Below are 25,929 nucleotides of genomic sequence, written 5' to 3' on the forward strand. Positions count from 1 at the left end.
ATGTAAAGCTGCCTCTAGCTCCAATCACAGACTTGAATTTGCCTGATTTCATCTTCTACCCTTGAAAAACACTGCATTTAGTATTTTTGATATCAGTTAATAGTATCTCATAAAACAAAACTGCTCCAACAAATACTGAATGACACTCATTTATTCCAGGTACAGTTGCTGCTTGGTTGTTTTTAGTAACACTGGATTCCTATATTTGCTACTTGGCATTCTCTGTGCTGTCAGACAATTCAATCTATTGAGTACTTTTCTTGGTATCTGAATACGAAACATCAAGTAGCATCAGTCCCGAAGACCCATCTTATGGTATTAGTTTAACACAGATTTCTTACAATAACAAGCATTTGACCAAAACTGAAATGGAAATAAGGTCTCACACGGATGCAATTGAAGTCAAGCTGTAGGGTAGCAAAAATAACACAACAACATCTGGAAAACACCCTCCTTTGTAAAAGGAACAAAGCTGTGTGTGTACTACAACAACAGGGCCAGCTGTGTTTTGGTAAAAACCACAAGTTTACTAACGGACCCTGCATAATGTCTACTTTTAATTTTATTTCCCAGTTAAACAGCATCTGACCAAATTAGCATTAGTTATTGGAACAGCTTTCATTCAATTAATCTGCACTCTGCCAATGAACCCATGGCGGACAGGAAGCATGCTGACTTACCAGACCACAACAGACTTACAATGCTAATTAAGAGTACAGCTGGGTGCCTCAATTTGAGATAGAACCCAGAGATTTCCTATTTCAGACTATGTTTAACAGGTAGTATTAACTGCAAGAAGAGGGACACATACTGAATACTAACTCAGACAAGAATAACACCCAAAAAAGATCACTTTCAGATACAACTGTACAGAATTTTGTATTACCAAATAATAAGAAAACCCAAACACACAAACGCAATACATAAAAAGACTTTTATCAACATTTACTACTGACTTCCTAGTGACCTTGACCCGGATACGTAGAGATGAGAAGCTTCCCTAATCCTTAGCCAACACATCAAAATAACCGTAAACCAATGTTCCTGTGTCTTACTGACATTTCAAGAACAGACACAGCTCAACAACCTTGTCAAAGTATATTTTCTTCTTATACACCAAAACAATTCACTGGCTAGAGAGCAATTCTGAACAGCAGCAGGCCCTAGCAGCTGGTGCAGTGACAGGCAGATGATGACAGCCACATTGTACTCTGCTCTAGAGGGTCACTGAGAAATGGATTATCTAATTGCACCCAAGCCACGAGTACTGTAGTAAGGAGAGAAACACACAGTTTCAAAAACCCTTCCAAAAGCAGAACTGCCCTTTGAAAAAGGTACCCAGATGCTGCGCATCACACACCTTTCCAAGAGTGGGATTTAAGGTAAGACTAACACTAGCAAAGCGTTTTTCAAGTGTGCAACCCATTCACACATTGGTCAGCTCTCCATGGAAGGAAGTGGTGAGTGAGCCAAAGGAAGGGAAAATAATGGTGGCTGGCTGTAAGCTAAATGGAGGAGGCACGGACTCGTTAGGAGCAGTAATGAAGGGCAGGGACAGCCATGCAGGACAAGGGGCAGAAAGTACTTACCCAGGGGTGGGAAAGAGCGGACAGGGCTCGTGTCCCTGCTACTTTCACGGCTGGCCTCCCGACTGCACCCCTGACTCACACTAGGGCGAGGAATGCGGCTGCCTCGTGCTAGTATGATTCAGGGTACAGACAAACAGCAGCACAGAAGGGAGAAGACATAAGAAAAGTTGCAATTTTAATGCAATTGTGTTTTTGAAGTAAGATCAAAGACGCATTTCTAAGAACAGACACTGATGATTATGTTGTATTCTAAGTCATAGCTGTTTCTGCACACTTGTTTGATTGTGCTGGAGCATACTACGTGTAGCCCATTCAATGAAGTTATTGCTTCATACAGCTCAAAATGGGGATTTACCAACTCCTGAATGAATGGCCAAAAGGATGAAGAGGGAACAAGTCATGAAAAAATCTGAAGAGACTACTGATTCAGAGTTTGTACTCAGATCAAGCTGATCAACAGTAACACAAATGAAAAACCCCATGGTTTTCCAAAGATAGAACACAGAAAATGAATGCACCTAAGGTAAAAATCAAAATACACACCAAAGAGCAGCAGCAACACCATTAACATCAAATTATATTCTTCAATAGTATTGCTTGTAATAATCAGGTTATATCAGGAGGTCTAAGACATATGACACTCATTTTTCTATCAATGAAATATACACATGGAAGCACACAACACAAAAGTAATGAAGAAAGTAATCTTTTCAAGATGGTATCACACTTTCATTCAATGGATGTGGGTATTTTGGGGGGTAGGGATAGAAAGTGAAGAAAAGGGAAAGAGAAGGAACAAAGAGAGGTTAGGAAAAGAAGTACTATTGCATTCTGACAAATAAATGACAACAATTTGAAGGTTCAGCTTAAATTTAGACCTGGTGAAGACTAGCCTCAGAAAATAGGCATGTTTTAGATTTTTATTGATATGTACTGCAGTTGTATCATCCACCTACAACCAAACACAAGCTGGCACTTGCAGTAAGATGGGCTATAAAGAAACCAAGTTATTCAATGATTCTTACCTACTGACAGTCTGGAAGGACTTGCTTCTCTACTGCACCCCTGACTTCGTGGGATTTTGCTCCGTTTTTGTGCAGATGCAGGATTCACTAACACCCTCTGAACTCCTGTGTTCATAGTGGAAAGCGTGGTTGTTGTCAAAACTCTTCCAGGAGACCCAGATCTACTGCCAGCTGAAGGCAAAATGAACAAATGTAAGTAAGTGCAAGAGAAGAGGCACAACTGTAGTTAAAAAGGAATGCTTGAAGTTAGTAGGGAAGTGGTGGTAGACTGAAATGGTCTGGAAAACTGACAAGGTACAGATGTGAAATAAATACCTTGTTCCACGTTCTTAGAGCACTGCGCACAAGGTAGGTAAAACTATCAATTCAAGGAAGCACTTGACATGGTATTTAGTGCTAGATACGCTTAAGAAACCATGAACAGTATTTCTAGTCTTCATCAACAGTTCCAATGTCTCTAACATGAACTTTAATCACATTTTCCACTAAAAAAATGAAAAACCCAAACCAAACCAAAACCGAACCCCCAAAGTCTGCTAAAAAGCTAAAGGGAGCAACCTTAAACTAGTGATTTCATTATTATCCAGTTCTTCCAATGCAACTAATGTCATAATAACATAACATATTTTTCCTAATATTTAAACTCTTCACTCTTGCTTTTAAAAGAGTGGGGTCTTCAAGCATGACAGTCTGAGAAGTAAAATGTCACTGAGGACAAGTAAAGTTCTTATGTTAATTTCTGAGGATGTTATACCACAGACTCAAATAACAATCTTCAACTGGTTTTAAACAAGCTAAAAATCCTGATCAAGACATATTTAAGAATCTCATACTTTCATTAATCAAAACTGTACATTATGGAGTGCTATGAATCTTCAACACACTGCACTTGCTACCAGAAACTGGTCTTGATCCCCGATTTTGATATTTCAACTACAGAAAATTAAAGTTCTAAGCCCCAATAGGGAATCCATTCTTGTCTAGTTGTAACTCATCTCTACCACCAGTTGCTGTAAGTACATTGCCCCCAACTGCTGAATTCAAGAAGTCTGACCAAGTAAAAAGCAAACCATAATTTTAACCCAAGATTAATTCCATACAGATACAAACCTTTGAGTCATCTCTAAAAAATAACCAGGTAACTGTATGCCCCCAGCTATGCTATCAGATCTACAGACTTCACATGCAACATCCCAAGTGAGTTTCATGGGTTACTTCTTATGAGGCATGTTAAAAAAAACATACAAGTTGATTAAAGCTTGACTATATGGGAAAAGAAACAAAATCCCAAACAAAATAGAACATGTGCTGGGAGGAAGGGTAGGGGAAAAGTGAAGAGATGTACCATGCATAGACTTTCATTGTTTGAATTCGAACTGGAAATGGTCATTTAGCAAAATCCCTTTTCCAAACTATGGGCCTATTCAGCAGAAATGATAAATAAAATATTCAACAGCCTGCAGAAATCAAGAATAACTTCTATAGCGAAACAAAAGGAATGGGCAAGTCTGTACAACTGCTATGGGCTGCAAAAATTAAGGGTTAAGCAATTTCTGCATATCAGGGCATTCAACTTAGACCTGCTATTCTTCTGCCTTCTTCCTGCCCTCCAGTATTTTGCATCTCTTTAAAACAACTAAAATACTTCAAAAGTCTTCACTGAGCTGGAGACTTCTTGAAGGTTTTGTTCAATAGTTTGAAACCCTGAAAAACTTACACAAGTCTCAGAATATATAGAAGAAATGCAATCTCTCATTCTAATGCTTTATCTTCCTACAGTCTGACCTGCGAAGTGCAAGCAAACCAAATGAAGCTTAATATCCTGAAAACACAATGCTGATAACAGCACTGGCACACTGTTATCAGTACCAGCACTGGCAGCAGGTCTAGGGGAAGTGAATGATGAAAGAAGTACTAATAAAACAGCATTCCAAAACTGACCAAAACCTTGCAAGCCTACTGCCTTCTAAATAAGGATTACAACCAAGTAGGTGAGAAGTGAGCCAGAGTTTCTGCTGAATAGGGTCCTCAAATGAGAGATGTCAAACAAGTGATCAAACAATGATGAGTACACAAATTCCATAGACTCTTACCACCAATGGGGTTAGCAGACTGTGATCCTGACCAAGTGTAAAGGCAGGATTAGGGTAGGGGTTTATAATCCATGAAGAGGGAGGGAGCAGAGCAGATTAAAGAAATGGATGGCAAATGGAAATAAGAAAGCTTTAGTCATTTCACACAGGAAAAAAAGCCACAGGGGGTTATGTTAAAGCAGTGCTTTTAAGTAGCTTCCACAGTTGAAGAACTAAACTCAGATGCTATGCACAAAGCAGATGAAGCAAAGCTGCACAAGCAAATTACAATTCTTCAGCTTTCTAATCAATAACTGGATAATACTGAAGAATTACAGTTCAATTAAACATGAAACTGGAGCCTTCAGATCACTTTCAAAGAATACTGCATTGCCAAAAAGGTTCAAGAGGTTCAACAGCTCAACAAAAGAAAAAATAAAGATCACACACAAGGCCAAAAACTTTAATTTAGAGACAGACAGTAAAGGAACTGAGCTGCAGGTGCGGTGGATGACAAAAAACCAACTCACAATGGCACAACTGAAAAGACTTGCACAGAATTTCAGATTTGCCTCTTTAAAATTCATCTGAGGTACAAGAGTAAGAATTTGTTTCCATTCAGAAATGCAATTCTTTTTCTCTGAATGAAGATTGCAATGGCATTTTTGCACATGTTGCTGACAACCTGACAACCAAGCAGGAAAGGAGAGGAAAAAAATGGAGCTATTTTTTTCCATAGATAAGAATAAACGAATGAGCTATAGATTGTATAGACACTTATTTCATGTTACAATTTAAAAGTAGGAGAGTAAAGGGCTTCTGAAACCCAAAAAAAAAGTATCTTTTGTAAAAGCATTCAAATTTGCAAGTCTTTCATAAAATGATCTTTGAACAAAAGCACTGTTGTAACCCAAATTGACAAAAGCATCTGTGGTGCAGCAATTATTAAAACATAAAAGCAAAAAGCTTCAATCTGATAGGAAGCTGTTCTCCCACTATCTGCTGGGGAAGTAACCAAGCATGGAAACATTGAGCACTTTGCTCCCCACAAGGATGTGACAATTTCCAGTCAGGTAAAGCAACCCCAAAGCTGGCACATGGTGCCACAACTGCCCTTCACCTGCCCACTTGTATGTGCCTGGTTATCTTCCTTAGAACATCTCAGAATTCTTGTTCTCCCCCACTGACAGGGTCTAATGAGCTATCTGGAGCCATCAGTGATGAACAGAAATGCTAATAAAAGGCTGTAAAAATGAATTCATGCGTTTAATTTTCACACATCATCACATGTAAACGGATCTAGTTATTTCAGTATCAATTCAACTTATCTCTTTAGACATGAATACAGTGCAAAAAGATCCAAGAGCTCAAGTAGAGCCCAGCTTAAAATGAAAACAGGTATGTCTGGCTGAAAAATAAGGCCTTTTGAAGAATGACAATTAGGTCTGGCAGGTAACACTGAGGACACCATTCAGGGTACCCACTCTTCTGGTCAGAAATGGGGGGGAAAAGAATGTTGAGAAGTTATAACTGAAGACAGGATATAAGGGTAGATTTAGTTTTCATTTCTGGTTCCAATATCTAATTTAGTTGGCAAATGAAGACCTATTTTTTTTGTCCAGAGAAAAACAACATGAATTAGAAAAGCATGCAAATACCACTGACCCAAAACACTGAAAAAATACCTTCATTGCTGTCTGGCGATGAAGAACCTAAGGCACAGAACAACAACTCAGTATGTAGCTATGTTTTAAAGTTAACTTTGACTGTAGCCATTGGTCAATGAATATATGCTTAAGCATTTGGCCTCTTTATCAGGTATAACTGACAAATAGAATATACATACGCTGAGACTGTGACACCATTTTGGTTCTACTCCGTCCTCTTGAATCTGTTTTAGAATTGCCAATGCCAACAGAAGGTGTTGAAAGCTTTGTTCGTACACGACCTAGAACGGAAAAAGGGCATTAGATCAGTTTTGGACAGTAATGTAGAAAGCAAAGCATCAGTAGCTTTTACTAACATTCTCTTTAGGTAAGAAAGCAGCATAATGTAACTCGACTGGTGAAAATTCATTTGGGATAATTAGTAGAAATTTGAACACCTTGAAGGACTTAATAATGGAGGAATCAAAGTACTTCCCCTCTGATGCTGCATGTTTCTGTAAGTGATTTATACTACCACTTGAACACCCTGACCCTAGCTAGCTTGTTCTTGCTTCCTCCATCAATGGGTTGATTACATTAAAAAAGGGAAGTTTATTAAATATAATAAGCAATGCATATGCTAATGATGCTGTACCAGGTACAGTCTTCTCATGATTACTTGTGGTTCTAATTATGCTTTTGCTGTCAGAAACCTACAGAAATTATGTTGACTGGGTTCTGAGGCTTCTGCCTAACTTCACTTTAAGGAAGGTTCCACCATTAGCCTAGCCACAGGTACACAGACTTCTACCTGATTTCCCAAGCCTTTTCCAGCATTTTACAAGGAGCAAGTACACTTAAGTACTTCTCAGTGAGAACACAATACAAGGAAATGCTACTCTTCTCAACAAATAAAAGAACTAAACCAATAGATTCACTTCCCTCTACAGAGCCAAACCACCTTGGTTTGGGTTTAACTTTTCTGCATTATTAGTAGTGTTCCTCATAACACCCAGCATGTACAGTGAAATTGCAAAAGAAAGGAAGACCCCAGTTGGATGAATCATAAGTAACCGAAAGAATATTCATAAAAGAAAATAGCAGAAGTATATCCTACATTTCCTGAGCCAATCTCTGCAGCAACAGAGAAACTGAAGTCAAAACCATGCTAACCAAATTCTTACAAGTTGCAAGAACAAACCCCAAAAAGCTTATACAGGGTAAATGCAGCTCAACAAGTAATCCACTTTAAAACCAGCATCATTAAAATGTTTTCTAGACATTTAGAGTCAATATTAGACCCAGAAGAATTAGATACACAGACTGGTATTAAGTTCTAGTCTCTTTAGACTTTCCACAGCAGAATTTGGAGACCAACCAAGTTAATATTATTCATCCAAGTAGAGGGAATAGCCATAGATGAGAGTCTATAAGAGAATCAGGATAAAGGAGGTTATTCACTAAACTTAGAAAACAAAATGCTAGTGAGAATGGTTAGATCAACTAGTCCAAACTCTACTAGTTATCCCTGTCCAACAGTAATGTTTTCCCACCGAGTGCTGTGAGACTGCAAGGCTTGTAAATGCATACAGAATCTGGCCCAAAAACCTGGGAATACAGAGTGCCACTATTTCGATACCATGTTAAATTTCCACTTGGAACCTGGTTCAATTTTATCAGAGTAACAAATTAGTGCTTCTGAAGCAAATGAACTGTTCACTCGGAGTCTCTACATCCATTTACTGATGACAGGTTTAAATGTTAATAGTGTACTGAACATAAATTCTTAGGTCTCAGAGAAATAAGTAATAGTAGCACCTGCTTCCCAGAGCACGAACACATCTGATGGAATATTCTGTGACAAGACTGGCTTTAAAAACACATGGAAAATGATAAAGCTCCTATGTTTTTTATGCTACACAAAACATTAAGCCATGGCACTTCTACTGCAGATGAGTACTCGAGAAATGAGATAAAAGCAAAAGAATTTTGAAGATACTACAAGACAACCAAGTATTAGATGCATAAGCAATCTGGACTGATGAACCTCCACAAAGCCCTGGAAAGACCATATTCTACTTCTAAAGCTTTATTTGTATCAATGGAAATATGAAGCTGAAAATATTAGCTGGTCTAACAAAATATTTTCTTACCATCTTCAGAAGCTGTTCCTAAACAGGAAAAAAATAATAAAATACATGATATTCCAAACAATATTGTGTCTCTCCAATTCCTTTTTGAGATTAATTTTATGGAACTTGACAAATTTTATCGAGAGGGCTATAGCTTTTGTGTTGCAATCCCATTACCGAACTGAAGAAACATTATCAAGAAACACCAATACTATAATGCTAGTGAGTTATAGGAGCACAGCATTTATAGGAGCACAGCATTTAACACTGACTTCCAAGCTGGTTTACAGAACCACCACAAAAAATAAATAGGAAAAAAATCAAAACTGACATCAGTCAATAAAATTCCACGTACAGATGAAAAAAGGCATTAAAAATACCTTAGTGCAAGACCTTCTGGAAATGAAAACATACTATTATACATTATCTGTGGAAAAACCACAGTGTTTCCCACACTGGACAGCAATAACTGGACAAGAGACAGCAAGGAGGATGTCTCCGAATTAAGTCCATAATTTCTCTGAGAATGCAGTTCTGCTCAGAGAAGTGGAAGCAATGAGCTTGCTGAAAGCAGATCACATGTGAACAAGTACACCAAGCTTAAGGCTTGAAGATGACAACATGCGAGTCAGACAAATCTTCTGACTGACATCAGTACTTGGAAGTTGATGGGAAGCTCTCTAAATAGCAGTCATTCCTCTCTCCAAGTTCTTCTGAAGCAAATCTGATTGTGGAATTAAACATGTACTGGTAGTGATAAAAATGTTAAATGCCTCACAAAAAAACCAATGGGTATTTCCATTCCTATTTTCACTTTCTGCCATTTCTGCCTTGTAAAAGAACTTCAATGATTACAACATCTGTCAGTGCTTTTGGCTGGCCTCAGCTGAACTATCTCAGCAGCTCTGGCCATGGCTTCCTCATCTTACACTATCTTCAAGGTGTTGGTTTAAAAACTCCCTCTAAAAGATTAATTCAGTGTAAATTTCAATGCTTCTTCACAAAAACCAGTTACAGTAACATGTATGTAGGAGTGCCTCAATGTTTTCCCGATCAAATTTGCCAGTCTCTATTAAAAAGCCCCAAACCCCTAACTTATCCCCCCAGATCTAACATTTTCCAGGGCTGGATCTTAGAAGGCAGGTTCTATGCAGCACCTAAGAAGGCTAATAGCTAACTGCTCCTAAAAGGGACTGTTTTGCTTCTCCTTCCTTGTGCTACCCACCAAGTTTGGATGGCTAAAGGCTCACTATCAGCTCCAAGAGCTATATGATAGAAAACTACTTACTTTCAATTTATGAAATCAGTTTTCTGGTGTTTGTTCATCTCCAGTGATTGATAGCGGATTATTATAAGACACTAGCAAAAGAAGTGGTAAAACCACACGGCCAGGGTTAGTGGAGAAGTTAAAGAATGTTAGTTCCTCCTGGTGGTGGTTAGCACCATTAGAGCAGCTACAGTTGGAGAGCTAAGCTGTGTTCATCCTGTCCCACACATCATCCCTACAGACACCCTCTATAAAAAACCCTGTTATACTGACCAACTGTGGGACACTTCCCCTACTGCTTATAAAATGATGTGTGGAACACCAGCAGTTGTGACTATTGGTCAGAGCAGAACAAAAATCTTGCACACATGGCCCTAAGAACCTTTGTTGCTGGTGACAATGTGCAGAAGCTTAAGATTCTACACAACATAAGGGAATCTGACATGGAAAAAAGAAAGACTTACTTCCTGCACAAACTCCCCTCATTCTATTCAAATAGGCTTGCCACCTGCAATGCCCAAATATGGCTCAAATTTTCATGTATATTCTCAACTGCTTCTCATGAAGCTGATGATCTGTGCTTTAAAATGATTTGGGATTCTGTGTTTGACTGATCTACAACACACTTTATTATAAGGGAGGCAAAACTTACAGACAACTGCTGTAGGAAGCTTCATTTTCAACTGCTTTGCAGTTAGGATAAAAATACATGACAACTGCCTCCATGTATTTAATACAATGAATTAAGAAAACCCAAGTGCTAAAACATAGCTGGAATACGTGGTAAGCTATTTTAACAGATAGGTCTTCTTAACAACTTATTGTTTAATAGAATTACATTATACTACAGGATTTCCTGGCACTTAAAATCCAGTAGTCAGACTAGATTTTGATACGGTACATGTGAAAGAGAGTTTAATTTCTTTAAAAGTCCTTAATTATGTGGCCAAGCACCTTCTGCTCTCCCACTGCTGTTCTGCCATGAAGCCAAATAATTTGACTTTACAGGTAAAACTTACAGGTAAAACTAGCTACAGCTAGTTTTAAAAACACATGTATTGATTAGACTTGCTCTGTAATTAACACAGCTCTTAAAACAGAATAGGAGTAACAACCATTTCTGCTGCTGATAGACCAGTCATCAAAAACATTGATAAATACAGCATCAACACAACACATACATCAAGACATCAAGATTACATAAGGGTTAATGAAAACAGCAAAGTATTTTTGTTAATGAAAAGAAATATATTAAATAACAATAATTTTACATAAGACGCTTTATTAAGTATTTAACAGAATTAAGGACAGACTAAATGATTTCTTACCATCCATCTTGTCAGAAGTATCCTCTTTGTTGAAAAAGCAGGCAAAGAAACATGGAAAACTTAGTGTGTTAGAATAAAGGTGTTCACAGCAGAGTCATAAAACATTAATTAAGGAAAATACATTAATATTAAACACAGCAGACATGTTTATCCAATTCATGCATGTTTAAGCTACCTTAAGTAAAAGTAGGTTTCTCTCAGTACAAGGTACAGAACTCCTGAAAGGGATACCCTACACAGGGATGTGGAATCTCTCTACATTACCCAGATTGAAGAAAACCCTCACAAGTAAAACATTTATGATCTGTTTCAGGTTTGGCATCAACCACTACTGAAGCATTAGTTCATATTTATATCATTACTGAGCAACAGTATAAGAGTCCTTATAAAATATGCTCCTGAGCATGAAGCTCCAACTGGGGTAAGGAGCAGCACGAAAAAAAGACATGACAATACAGACAGAGGACAAATGGAAGAAAGTTCCACTCTGGTTCAAAAGCATTAAAGATTCACCAGTTCAGCTGGAAAGTAGCACACATGTGTTCTGACAGGAACAATCAAAATCAAACCATTTAGCTTGACAGAGATACAATTACAGCTCCAATCTCCTCCAGAAGGACATTAATACTTGACTATGTCAAAGGCAGTCAACATTTAGAATAACCACAGAATGTCGTCCTCCCACCCTCACTCACCAAACCCATGAACTACGAAGAGAATAAGCCATTTCTTTATTTGTGCATTCTAACCCAGCATAAACCCACCACTACTCACTTCCCTGAAAACCTCTGTACCCTCCTCCCTCAATCCTTGCTTACAAATTCCTGGGCATGAATCCCATACTGCTGAAAATGCTCTGAAAGCAAACCAATACATCAATGGAGAGCTACCTTTCTGTGAAATGCTTAAGACCAAAGCAGTCCAATTCAGCAGCATCAGGAAGACAGACTAACAGAGAGAGACTCCTCTTTCTTGTTTTACTTTCTTTCTTCCTTCTACCACCATGCTGTGTGCCACTTTTACTTCTCAACACCAGCTTTATCTGACACTTAGAACATGTCCTGCTGCAAATCAAAACAGAGCAGGCAATGATCTGAGCTTGGAGAATAATAATCCCTCCTATTTCAGGCTTTTAGGCATTAAGTTAGGAGGACCTGAGGATTCCACAAGCATCTCTCCTCCACCCAGCAAGCTGGTGTCCACCTGCTATCCAGGTTCTCCAATTCCCCTCCGTGGGCACTAGAGGGACCTCACACCCAAAATCCCTATTGCACGTAGCAAGTACTCCTTTTAATCAGCATTGCACACACTCAAACTTAATCCTAAAGTCAGTGGTGTTCAAACCAATTCAAGTAGCTCCTGATGAAAAAAGAACCAGCTCATTGAAACTACTTTTTAATTCTAAAACGGATAACAAAAAGCTTTGGAAACCATAACCCAACATCTCCCCAAACATCAGGTAAATCAGAGGAACTATCTGGTTTCTCTGTCTCTCGTGAGCATCTTAAGCAATACTGACATTAGGACATGCCTCGTCAGTGATCTCACTGGCACACAAACCAAGAAGAAAAAGCTAACAGCTTTGTGAACACTAAATCTCACTTCCCCTATTGCTACTCTTATAGTATGGATAACCTGAATAGAGAAAACTCTGCCCATATTCCTTTACCCTTCCCACTTAGTGAAGGTTCGAGCATCTGCCATCAACACCACCCAATAGTCCCCTGCACTCTTATCAGTTGCAGCACTATCTATATCCAACAGGAAATAGTCTTATCAAGGAATGTCACCCACATGAAAAACATCCACACAGTTCCACCAACATGCTTAGGAAAAAAATCTATGTCATGTATCATTGTGTAAAAAACTTTTGTCTTGTGTGAAGAAGACACCACTTATTGCCAGGATGTCTCTTCAGCACTGTTGTAAAACAGTCAGCTAAGGAGATGAGAAAATGGAAAATCAGAGTCCTAACACCCATTTCCTTAGTACTTCTAGAAACAAAAGGCCATGATTTCCTTGGGTGCCATGGTTTAGTGTGAGGTGCCCCTGCCCATGGCAAGGGGGTTGGAACTGGATAATCTTAAGGTCCTTTCCAACTCTAACTATTCTATGATTCTATGATTACCATATGCTGTTAAGTGAGGGTACCACTCCATCCAATGTTTAATATTAACTCCAGATTAACAAATGTAAGGACCATACTATGGACACACTCTTTGCACCAGCATTCACCCAGCACAAGACAAATAAAACCTCCCTCTAAGCTTGTCACCTGCTCTTCTGCAACACCCCAGCACTACTGAAATGACCATTTTTTCACAGGTAGAAGTGCTTTCCTGTAACCCCAGATAAACCCCCCCAAGGTGAGGACATCTCCCTTACCTAGGGATGCATAGGAGCCTGGGGGCAGCCCAGCTGCCAAGAGGCGCCCAGCTCCAGTGGGCTGCCCAGCAGCATGGCGTGCCTTGGCACCTGCAGCAGCGTTGACATCTATGTCACTGCGAGACCTCTGCAGCGCACCCGGGCCAGCAGTGCTCTTGCTGCTGCCTGAAGCTAGCAAAGAAAGATTAGGAGATCAGTTGGCAATGAATGAAATGCATTATATTAAACAGGTTAACGTTCTCTACTAGCGCAGCCTACCTGCGGAAAGGACAGGAAGCCATGTAAAAAGGTGTAAGTCAAGTTAAAGTATTATTGACCTTAAGGAACAAACCAGACCTGGTATTGCCTTGAAATTCAGCTAAAGAGCTATTTATTTTACAGTAGTATTTACCTTCACCCATCATGAAACTTCAGCATTGTTTAATACAAACTATGTGCTCTCACCCCAATACAACTCATGTCATTCTTAACATTCATGTGACTTACTCTATCAACATAAGGGAAGTCATGGCATCCCTTGTGATTCTGAGGGGAGGTAACATCCCAACACTTCAGCTGCGATACAGCCACCAGTGGGCTGAATGCTTACCTTGAATTGCTTTAGGGTCCCATCTTCAGTAAAGTATTTCTATTCACCTCCTATTATGAACTGAGTATTAACTATTTGCTTCCATTAATTTTAACCACTGTTTTATGTCTTCAAAAATGACTCCCAATTTACCATCTCAGTATCCAGAAAACAAGCACCCTCAGCTACTGGCCATTTGTAAACAGTTCAGTGATTTACTCCAAGCCAACTTGCTACTAATCAATCATTTGTGTCTTACACGTGCAGCAACTGCAAATACACAAAACATAAAGTATGAGGCAGCCTTAACTCCAGATGTAGTCTGTAGTGACAGGTACCATCATTCAGCTTGTAAACAAGGGAAAACCTTAAGACAGTAAAATGTTAAGCCACATTTAAAGCTTTTAATTCAAAGAACACAAAGAACAATTGCTGTTCCGTATATCACATCATATATCACTATACTGCAACCACCTCACCTCTGCCTGCCAGGCTTGCTGCGTTGGCTGCAGACCATTTCGAAGATAGAGGCCGACTGGAAAAAGAAAACAACAAAACAAACCCATAAGTCTCATATATCAAATGCAAAAGTCAATATTAAATGAGAGAAAAAAAAAAATCTGTTCTTTTCTCCCCTTCAACTGTGTCAATGTATTTTAGATAAGCATATTAAATACAGAATGAAAAGAAAAATACAATCATCTCATATTTCATATTCTATACAATTCCATTTTCTTCACAAAGCATTAGTTCTTTGGTTACCAACAGGCGCACATGGCTAACACAAGGTTCAGGCATGATCAGTACAAAGTGTTAACCTCAGGGCTGATCCTACACATCAGGTGCCAAACAAGAATGGTGGAAGCTGCATAGACTTGAGTTACAAATGACAAAGGAAAATGCTGAATTTGTAAGCAGCTAGACTAAATTTCCCCTGTTTCAATGTTAGAGACTCCCACAATTTATAAAAGGAGAAAAAAAACATGCCTTGTCCTCCATGTTTTCTCTCCATTTCCCTTTACTCTTACTACAAAAACAGAGTAGCTGCTGAAGCAGAATCGTTTCATTTACTCAAGTTGAACTCAGTCTGAGCCCTTCCTCCTGCCTGGATCAGAAGGGTAAAATGCAGGCAGAGGCACCAGGGAAAAGCAAAAGGCTACTAGAAGAAAGCATAATGTTCATTGATTCCTACCTAGCAATCTAAATATTCATCTGACCAGGAAGGTTTGTATTTACTGAAATAGTTGACTATTCCATCAATAACCAAATTAGCACCTCAGTCTGGAGACTCAGCTTCACTAAAAATAATCCCTCTCTCATTTGAAACCAGAGAGCAGATATGAGAGATGCCTCATGTGATGTGTCAACCCAAGTTACAAGCTCAGGTGCTCAGTGACAATCCAGAGTTCAGCACTGTCACCTAACTTGTCACAGAAGACCATGTATTTGCAGCTTATTATGAGTAATACCTGCTCTTCTGCCATTACTCACTAGTGGTTTGGAGGCGTTTTGCTGCAGGCAAGTTGAGGAGGCTGAGGCAGAGCTCCTGGGACATCCTGACCATATAAAAGATGCTCCAGACAGAAGGCCCAGACAACTACTACAATCTACTGCAAGTAACATGTCACTTAAGCAGTTTCATGTAGGTAGGCACAAGTAACTACACTTTAGCCTTTTTAAAACCATACTTGATCAAATGCTTTATAAGACCTGTAAATTCAGAGGGTCAAAAATTATGGGGTTTCCGACTTCTAGGAAAACCATACCCATACTTCCTAAGGTAGCCTACACAGGGAGAACTCAACATCTGTACCAGAAGTGAGAAATACAATTAGGGGTAACACAGAGAAAATAAAATGCATCTAAATGCAAAATTAGTGAAAAAACATTAAAAATTAGTTAATTTCAATATTATAACATCTTCTATTAATCTTTTTACTCCTTTCTTTCTATTCTGCAGCACTTTACATACCTTGCAATACAGGAAGCAACACTTGAGGATTTGAGAGTATTTTAAGATTCCAATTTTTCTGTCATTTAGTTTTTAACTTTTTTATTACTAATAACTCATTACAGCACTGATTTTTCAGAAAGAGCATATAGATTAAACTAAACAAAAGTAATTAATCTCTAAATAAACATTTCTTTGTGAAAAATAAAGTGTTACCAATAGTCCACATCACCGAATGATTTTTACAGTGTTTTTCCTCACTACAAGTACCACAGGAAAGATAAGCTAAGCTTCTGGTATTTGGGGCAGCAGCCAAAAAAAGTGGAAAAGATTAACTTCCAATATGCTGGAAGCAGTCTGCTTTCAAGTCACAAGCGAGCAGACAAGTTCTCTGGCTTTGGAAATGAAGCTTTTGAATTAAAATCATAACAGGGTTAAACACTTTGAGGAAGCTTTCAAGAACTTAAAGAAGAAAACCACCACATACTATTTTACATTTCTTCTAAAAAGCCAGTAGATTTCTACTGCTATTAGTACCTAAGCAAACTTCCCATTTGTTTAGCTCAAGAGTGTACATTTTAATGCTCCACTGACTGCAGCACAGAGCCACTCTCCAATAATCAGCATAGCTGCAAAATACTAGTAATGCATATTCAGTACTGTGAAGACAGGAAGAAAACACCAGTCTCTGATCTGAATGTCTCTGATCTGGAGGTCTTTGAGCCCCCATGTCCATGTCCCTTTCTTGTACTTCCCAGTAAAAAGGAATAAGAAAAGGGGTAACAACACTATTCCTAGACATATTCATTGCACCAAGACACTGGACATCAGTATGAGAACCTCGAAGATACTGTGGTGTAACAGAAGCCATGAAGGATTAAATACATAAGAACAGCCTGCTAAAATGCAGTTAATTGACTGCTCTTTTTCATCTTGCTAGGGTAATATTGTCATACAACAAAATACAATGAAAAACTTATTGTAAAAACCAACACTGTGACAAAATGCAACTGCAGCTTTTCAGTACACCACAAACATTTGGCTTATTCACTTTTGAGAAACAGATGTTATTTGTTCGTAGGCTAAGAAACAGTGAAAGGACCCTTACTTGAGGCTCTCCTGTGAGCTGGAGGATGACCTGTCTGACTGAGGGAGAGATGCAATACTGCCAGAATTCTTCAGGTAGGTCTGGAGGCTTCTTTGATAGGGTGGCTCAAGAGAATTGTACAGAGTCTCTGCTTCACTAGGAAAGTGATTTCTAAGACCCAGATAAGCCCTGTAAATAAGAGAATAACCACATGGCAATTCTTCCATATTGTCTTCAAACTGTGGAGTCAGGAAGTTAAGATTAAAGAATGAATCAGGGATGGGAATGGAAGGAACTCAGGCTGAAAATATGCAATGCACACAATAGCGCTTACCAAATCATAAAAGGAACCAGCTACATCAACTGAATTAATCTTTGGAAAATAAGTCTATCCTCTGGAATTCTTACATTCACTTACTGCTTCTATGGGGAAGCAAGATAAATTCTTTTTGGCCTTCTCACTAGTCAAAGTGATAACAGTTGTTCAGTTACTTAACTGAGGGAGGGGAAAGCAAAGAATGATTATGCAGCAATATCAACTGTTACCACCCATTTCAGTAGAACCCTCAACTGCTGCATGACAGTATCAACTGCCTCAATTTTCACAATGTCTTCTGCAAAATAAACTAGACATTAATCCAGAAACATCAATTTTCAAGCTACTTATGTCTTCTCCTTCAGCCACAGCTTACTGCTCACCTTGATCAGAGCCTTCTATCACTGATGTAATATACACAACTTTTCAGAGCAAAATGTAGCCCATACTCACTTTCTTGCCTCCACTCTTGCTTCTGCATCAGCATCATGAATGCCCTTCTTGATCGTTTCAACCAACACAGCTGCGTGCCTAGAAGACAGACATTCTTCACACTATTTTGCTCCTCCACATTCTATTTTAAGCAGTAAAGTTTTACACTGTAATTGACATTTCTCTAAGATGCAAACACCAGCTGAGATAGCTCTTCCCAAGATATGAAGTAAACAAAGGCTCCAGCACAGTGGTGAACCCAGCTGCACTTTCAGTGAAGGTTTAGGTAAGCTTCCTCCTTCAGTTTAAGAGAGTTATAATCTACTTTTCAGACATACATCCATGTATCACACTGAAAAAGTTACTTAAAAATACCATTTTTAAGGCATCTGCTTTCCTGAAATGGAAAAGCTATTTCCCCTACTATATTGGTAGTAAGAAAAAGGAAAAAGTTAAGATTAGTAAGTCTGGAAATACCTCTGACAGCTTTTGGCCTGTAAGCTCTTAATCTCAATACACATTCAAAAAAACCCACAGCTAAGCACCTATCAGAACAACCAAAAATTGTGATGATAAACAGATTTTAATTCAAGATGGGTTTTGTTTTTGGGGGGGGGGGAGGGATATAAAGGGTTTGCTTTGGGTTGTGTTTGTTGTTGTGTTGTTTTGTACATGCATACACAGTGACATAAACCAAGTGATCTCCCCATTGCTCCCTTTCTCAGGAGGATCTTGAGGGGCTGAGGTCCTGCAGTCCCCTTCCTATTACTCCGTGCTCACAGATTCTGCAGAGCTGATGCACATAGTGTTTTCCTGTCTACCCAGAGAAGCTACAGTGTGCTTTTAATGAACAGAAAAAGTCCTCCAGCTTAATCCTACTTGCTCCCTCCCATGGCAAATACACAAACACCATTCCAGGATAAAGGACAGAAGCTCCCCAGTGCATCTTTGCTGCACAGGATATATGACATAAGTGATACTCATGCTCACATGTGGTGTAGGAAAGACAGAGGGTAAGGAGAAGAGACAACATACAGTCAAGGCTGTACCATGGTTTAGTGTGTGGTGTCCCTGCCCATGGCAAGGGGGCTGGGACTGGATGATCTTAAGGTCCTTTCCAACCCTAACTATTCTGATTCCATGATCATACAACTCCTGTCTCCCTGCACTTGAATGAGTTACACGTTCTCCTGTACTAGAAAGGCTGGACAACACCAAACAACATAATCCAATTAAAGGATTCAATGAAAAGATTTCAGTCTGGAAATTCATTAGTAGTTTATTTTGGGGAAAAATTATACTGGTCCTTACCTTTCCAATGAATGTGTCTGCCACTCTTGTAACAACAGGTCTAGAAATTCAAAGGAGCGCCTAAAAAGACAGAACAAAAAGTTGTAATTAATACTTATTTCTCTAACACGCTTGGGGAATGAACAGTAACTTTATTCTTTCCCCCTGAGGGAAACAAATACATAAAATATAAGTACATTTGTCTGGCAAATAAAGGTATTGGTTGCCTTACTGCAAAGGGAAAATATTCTGTGGAGAGAGCAAACATGCAGGCTAACTCACCCTGAACTTCAAAAACCAGATGTGGTTCAATTAACCATCCTATTGCTCAAGTCATGCTATTACACATATGCTTTGCTAGTTTATTAGCCATAAAATAACACACAAAAGCCAATCCAAGTGTTCAGCTATCATGTCCTTGGAAAAAGCAACATGCTAAAAGTGCCCCTCGGACATGACAACATACTGATCCAGCACACCCTGCCTCAGGTAGCAGCCACTGTCCCAGTCCCACAGTCCCCAGCATGGCAGGATTATTATTTTGGGCACAGAAGTTATGGGTTCTGCTGCCATCAGGAAAGCAAGGTGCTGGCACACAGTCCATGCAGAACACTGCAGTGCTGTCACAGAAGCTAACCTCACAAGGTCTGTGAGCTCTGGCCCAGACAGTTACTCATGGGCTCAGGCTGGTTCTTTGCAGAGACACGTGTGGCTGTTTCATGCTCTGCCAATGCCTCTCCATACCAGCGCTGTTTATTCTCATTAGACTGAGCAACACAGTTTTGAGTACAGCTGCTTCTTTTATCTTCTGGTTTTGAATCAGAAAGTACTTTTCCCAAGAAGTATTACAAACATTTTAAATCAGAATGAAATCTGCAGAAGAATACAGTGCATGTCCCCTGGTATGGCAGAAAGGACCATTCCTCAACATCATTTGATCTAACGTTGCTAAAATAAGTTTTGTAGTTTACCATGTAACACAGATTTGTGTATCCAGATGTAGTGGCCACAGATCTTCAAATCTCTCTATTTCCAACATATGATCATCAAGTATAAAAATAAACAGCTTTAACGATTTTCTATTTATTATGTACTCACCTTCTAACTGCAACCGATTTTGAGGTACAGTTGCTTGTTATTAAAGGTATGAGTCGTGGCACGTGAGTATGCTAAGACAAAAAAAGGACAAAGCAGTTAATGACAAAAGCATTCCTGAATTTGTACTGCACTACTTGAGTCAAAATTAACAACATAATAAAAACTGCAGTCATTTAAAATGCTCACTGAAACTAAATATAGTCTCTATAACAAGAAGCTTCTGCTAACACATCTATTGATTAAAACTATTCTTTTCCAAAAGGTCAAGCAAAAAGTATTTCTGATGTCACCAACAATCACATCATCATATGCAATATTTAGCTGTTGGAAGTCATGTATAAAGGCTCCAATGTAACTGTCTTCCCAAAGGGGTTGTAAGTTGATATTTTAGTTTTGCCACAGAAGAAAAAGCCACAGACATAGCAATCTTACAAATAAGCTGTGAAGCAAAAAGTAAATCAATCTGAAACTATGGGCATTCTTTTAGGGATCAATACTACTAGTGCTACAAAGACCATCCTTTTAATGCAAAACATGTCAATAAAATGAAAGCATTCACATGTAATATAAGAAAGCTTATGTGTGTAAATGATGTGGAAACACCAAACATCCTCACATGGGAAAAGAGGACCTGAATTACTGTAAGGTAAGTAGGTAAGATAAACTACATGAAATCCAAATGCAAAACTTGAATTCAGAATTAAAGCAGCTTTGCTTCAGCTTAATGAACTGTAGACACGAAGTATTAACATTTTAATTCCAAGTAAGAGTAACAGGGCTCAGTAAATCTATTTCAGTTCATTTTTTTATTCCTTTCTTGATTAAATACATAAGATAACTTCTAAACCAGTCCCAAATACTGTGTGCAACTGTAGGCTATTAAAACCTGCTTAGAAAGTACAGTGCTGAACAATTCCCACTATCTCATGTATCACACTTTCTCCCCAGGTTACTGTCACAGGATGCAAACACTCAGATCACCAAACAAGCAGAGCTGATTATGAGCTCTCAAGAGTACTGCCAACTTCAAAAGTAGGAGAGAATTAATCCAAAAATCTGGAAGAGCCTATTGCTTGTACTGATACCCTTTCCCACATGGTTTTAGGGTTCTGTCTGTGTTTTACATAGTTTTTAATTTGAAAAGCGGTATGCGACTGCCAGTAAGGGAACAATAAGCCATATCAGGGGAAAGAATGAGATGTTTTTACAGATGGAGAAACCTATATGTTCCAAGTCTTTGGAGCTATTGACATTGTAATTTCTAGAAAGTGTTCTGCAAAGGAATCAAAGCCTCAGGCTTGCTTTCATTCGGCTTTCAGACTGCACATTTCATCTGCTACCCTTTAAAGCTATCATGATACACACTTCCTCCCAACCCACTTGACAGCTCAATTGCCCCATATGAATCCCTCCTCCCTCTGCAAGTGTTTTTTCTGCCACCAAGCCATCCCATCATGATACACACCCCCCCCTTCCCCTTTTAATTTGGTTTCCTGATTTACTGTGAGTCAAGAAAGGGAAGTCAGAGGACAGTAAGAGCTATCTGGAAAAGAAAGAAGAAATCCAAAGGCACGAAGATGATGAGGCTCTTCAAGATCCCTGGTGTAATACAGCCTCCCTCTTTTTCTGTACTCATTTATTGGTTGGGTATTTGAACACCATGGGCAGGATTTCTCCCTCTTATATGTCTCCAATCTAGTATGTCAAATTACAGCTAAGAGTAACAGAAGCTGAAACAAAACCAGGACAGCTACAGCCAATGTGCAGGTTTGTCTCCAACTGACCAGTTTAATTTCATCAGTGAATTTTAATTTCATGCTGCCTTCCTGATCCTTGATTTGTTCCCACAAACAAGACAGGGCTAGTTTCTTACATGCCTGAGCTCATTTACTACAACTACACATGGTATTATTATCTTACAACTTCAGTCACTCTGTGTAAGGTGTATTTCCTCCCTCAACTCTCAACTCTGTGCCATCAGCCATCTCACTGTGTATTTTAAGAGTCTGGGATAAAAACACAATGGATCTTAGCCCAAGTGTTGATGTAAAGGTAATGCAGAAGTCTCAGAGCACATTCTCAGAGTCATGGGCAGACTGAATAAGTACAGATTCCACAACATACTGAGAATTGCAATAAAAGGTGTGAGCGATGAAACCACTTTGGTTTCCAATAACCTAAACAATTTAAAACAATGGATGAGATCATGGTGAATACCCCTAAGTGCCTAGCATTAAGAACACCATAGCTTTTCGTGTAGAAACTACAAGCAACATCTCACTTCTATTTGAAAATACCACTACAAGTCCCAGAAATCTAACTAAATATCTTGTCTCAGACACCAGTCAGTAGCAGATGCTTAAGGAACAGACAATAAAACCCACCTAGCACACAGTATTCCTTTTATCTATATGCTAGAGCTTTAAGGACTCAGTTTATAAAGTTCTTAAACCCAAGGATTAAAACCTCTATTGGGCTTCTCTTCCATGACCTTGGGCTTTCTGAAATGATCTGCAAATGTCCAACCTCTTCAACACTTTATCATTAACTCCATGGCTCCAATTCCATCTTAATACTATGTTTTTTTTTCTTATAAAAATATTTTTGTTGTTGTTAGGAAAAAAAATCATCTTACTAGCTCCTTAATTACTAGCTTAAATTTGTCTTGTAAAAATTAGTTAGAAGCACTTACCTTTGAAATACATTTGCCTTTTTACAATGAACATATTACACACAAATCATGAAAACAGACTTGCTTTTCATACCTATTCCTCCATCTTTATTATGATAATGCTGCCAGCTGGTTTCAATGATAAATATTTGTCTGTCTGTGACATAAAATTACTCTTCCATTATAGAGTGAATAATAATCCTTCATTTCAGAAATGTTATCTCTGCAAAGAGCCACTACGTGAATACTCCCAGTAAGAAAGTGAAAGAGAAACACCTACCCGAATAATGAATCTAATGGCTGCACACCCAGAAGTTGCCATCACTTTGGCGCTGTTGGGAACCAGGTTAAAAAGAGTAGGCACAATAGCTTCAGCCCCATGATCAAATTTGTTTCCCAAAACAGTTGAAAGGTGGCTAGTTAGGAAAAAGAAATAAAACTTGTTAACAAAAGCCAATTTCTTAGTCTTAAAATAACAAAGTTGACAGTACATTATAAAGATTTATCTTTCAGAACAACAGAAATTAATTTCATCATTCCCAAGTCCTCTCCTCATTAGAAATGCAGGATATGTGGGACATTCTTGGTACTTAGATTCATTAAAAGGGTGAACAGTAATAACTTTATTTTGCAATGAAGAAGAAATACCATGATTTGAAAGGCTAAAATTCTCGTGTCCACAGAAAACATCATAGTACTTCTACCTTTTTAACACACTTTGAGAATACACAGATCTAAAAATCTTATGAAAATTATTGAGATTTTTTGCTTTTGAATGCAGGCAAAACGACTGAATTTATTATAATGAGCCAACCATCACATTTGACTCCCTTGTTTATTAAACATTATGGTTTCAATTTTGGCAAACTGTACAAACACATACAACACATTGTAATTTAACTGTCCAGTGGTGACAGAAAATGCATTTTCCATGCAGAAGCTATATATATATATATATATATATATATATATATATATATATGCATAAGTATATAAAGAATTTGCAGTCAGCAGCAAATGACACATCAAAATGTATCTAAGTTTCAGGGTTCAAGAAAAATTCCAGGGTTTTAAGTATGGATAAGAACATTTCCATAGTACTTTTAACATTACTCTTGACTTCACGTTGGGGAAGGTTAGTGTTATTTTCTCAAAGCCTCAGTCTCACTAGCAAGGACAGTTACACACTCCAACAGGTCTCCAAGGTAGCAATGATGCTTTTACCCCTGTCCTTGAATTCAGTGAGTGCCCAAGATGATATGAGTGAAGGTCTTATTTCTGTGAAGCCATGGCTTCTGAAATTACCATGGACATGAACAACACCAAACCACCATAGGGCAGCTCATTTTGCTACTACAAGTAGTCACAGTGAAGTCCTGTGCCAATCACCAAAGCATGAGTGCACCTAAGACTAGCCCCTAGTATTATAGTGCAGGTTAAAACAAACTGCTATAAGTACTGCTAAGTACACAGTGCAATGATGGGAACTTGCTCCGCACATATAATCTGTTACAGGGTTATCAACGATGTATACGGCCCTAAGAGAGCAAATCCCTTTAAATGTTTCTTTTTCTCTCTAGCTTCAGCTACTGACTTGATTCTCTCTCAGTCATGGTGTACAGCAGCCCCCCTGGATACTCTTTCCTGCAGCACTGCTAAGGCATCTAAGTCAAACTGATATTCAATGCAGCACCGTACACAAGCACACGCAAGTAGTACTTACGCTACAGTAATGCAGGCTTCTCTAACCACCTGGGATCTCAGGTCCTTGGCCGACAGCTTGAAAGCACCATCCAACAAACGTAAATGCTGGAAAAATCCATCATACTGTGCAGCTCCAGCAAGAAGCAACGACCGAACTTTCTTCAGCTAGAAAAATGTAAGGCATTTCAGTTAGGACACCACCAATATGCACTGCGAAACAAAAATGCAACAGCTTCATTGCAAGCAAATGCTTTCATAACTCAAACTCAAAGCAAAGCATTATCTTGAAATATGTAACAGTAACTCTGAAAAACGTAAAAACATTCTATTACTTAAACTCCAGAGCTAAAAGGTCTCAGATATCCCAGTCTATAAACAACCAATACAGAAATGCTGTTCAAATATCTGCTTCTGAACACTAAGATGCCATAAACCTGATAAAAAAAAATAAATGCTACACACACACATTTTAATCCTGCAAGTGCAACTTATTAGAGCCACACTACAGAGGTACTACTGCTAGCAGTTCACCTGCAGAATAGGCAGGTTTGCATCAAACAAAAGCCCAAGGAAGCTGTGGCTGCGCCATCCCTGGCATTGTTTAAGGCCAGGTAGGACAGAGCCTTGGGCAACAGTGTCCAGTGGGAGGTGTCCCTGCCCATGGCAGGGGGCTTGGAATTAGGATCTTAAGGTCTAACCTTAACCTTTCTAACCCTAACCAAGCTATGATTCTATGTCAGCTGAAACTTACATGACATGATGGCTTGTAGAAAAGCTTTCACTTAAATGTTAGCAAAAATGTACTTTGGTCTTTTTAAAATCCTTGCTCAAACTCATTTTGTATACAAGATGCAAGGTTTGAAAAGGAAAATGCCATCAATCATCTTCAATTACTCCTGCTTTAAGAAAAGCAGCTTAAAACACCCAGTTCCCTCTCCTTTCTGAAATACACCCAGACCTGAAACTGCCCAAGTTTACCGCATTAGTTCGTTGATCCCAATCATGCTTGTCATCCGAGAGAATTTCCCTGATTTTGTTCAATGTTTCTTCAAGTTCTCGACTAGAATAGATCTGAAGTATCAAAAAACAGAAAAATGACACTGTCAATATGCAGCTAACCTGAAGGAAAGGAAGTTGAGAACACTGAAAATACAATAGTAATTATGAAAATCTTGTCCCCCAAAAGTTGCAGAGAGCTGCCTAAGTTGCAGAGAGCTGCCTAAGAGGCATAAATAGGCTTTAAAAAAGCACTGAGCAGTGAATAGTCAATAAAAGCTGAAGAATCTACATTTTCCTCATGAGTTCTCCTAATGAAACTCAACCAACAGCTTTTAACCTGGTGCAACTCTTTTGGGGCAGTGGGTCTCT

At 38.8% G+C, this 25,929-nt stretch overlaps 1 protein-coding gene across 7 annotated transcripts in view; it reads right to left on the reverse strand.

The window, feature by feature from the left end:
* The window catches only part of CLASP2 (cytoplasmic linker associated protein 2), a 118,200-nt gene that overhangs the window by 33,805 nt on the left and 58,466 nt on the right, over positions 1-25,929 (reverse strand). For 2 of the 7 annotated variants that reach the window (XM_034061839.1, XM_034061935.1), the window contains exons 10-23: positions 25,540-25,632; positions 24,581-24,726; positions 23,138-23,273; positions 20,187-20,257; positions 19,110-19,169; positions 17,820-17,897; positions 17,072-17,239; positions 14,492-14,547; positions 13,445-13,615; positions 11,060-11,083; positions 8,486-8,503; positions 6,533-6,634; positions 2,615-2,785; positions 1,590-1,697 (exon numbers count right to left, since the gene is read on the reverse strand). In XM_034061839.1, coding sequence (XP_033917730.1) covers positions 1,590-1,697; positions 2,615-2,785; positions 6,533-6,634; positions 8,486-8,503; positions 11,060-11,083; positions 13,445-13,615; positions 14,492-14,547; positions 17,072-17,239; positions 17,820-17,897; positions 19,110-19,169; positions 20,187-20,257; positions 23,138-23,273; positions 24,581-24,726; positions 25,540-25,632 — 1,402 coding nt within the window. The remainder of the gene's footprint in view (positions 1-1,589; positions 1,698-2,614; positions 2,786-6,532; positions 6,635-8,485; positions 8,504-11,059; positions 11,084-13,444; positions 13,616-14,491; positions 14,548-17,071; positions 17,240-17,819; positions 17,898-19,109; positions 19,170-20,186; positions 20,258-23,137; positions 23,274-24,580; positions 24,727-25,539; positions 25,633-25,929) is intronic. The other 5 variants (XM_034062011.1, XM_034061970.1, XM_034061896.1 and 2 more) reach the window with 3 other exon arrangements.

This window comes from Melopsittacus undulatus, chromosome 1 (assembly GCF_012275295.1).
Source record: "Melopsittacus undulatus isolate bMelUnd1 chromosome 1, bMelUnd1.mat.Z, whole genome shotgun sequence".
Lineage (NCBI taxonomy): Eukaryota > Metazoa > Chordata > Aves > Psittaciformes > Psittaculidae > Melopsittacus > Melopsittacus undulatus.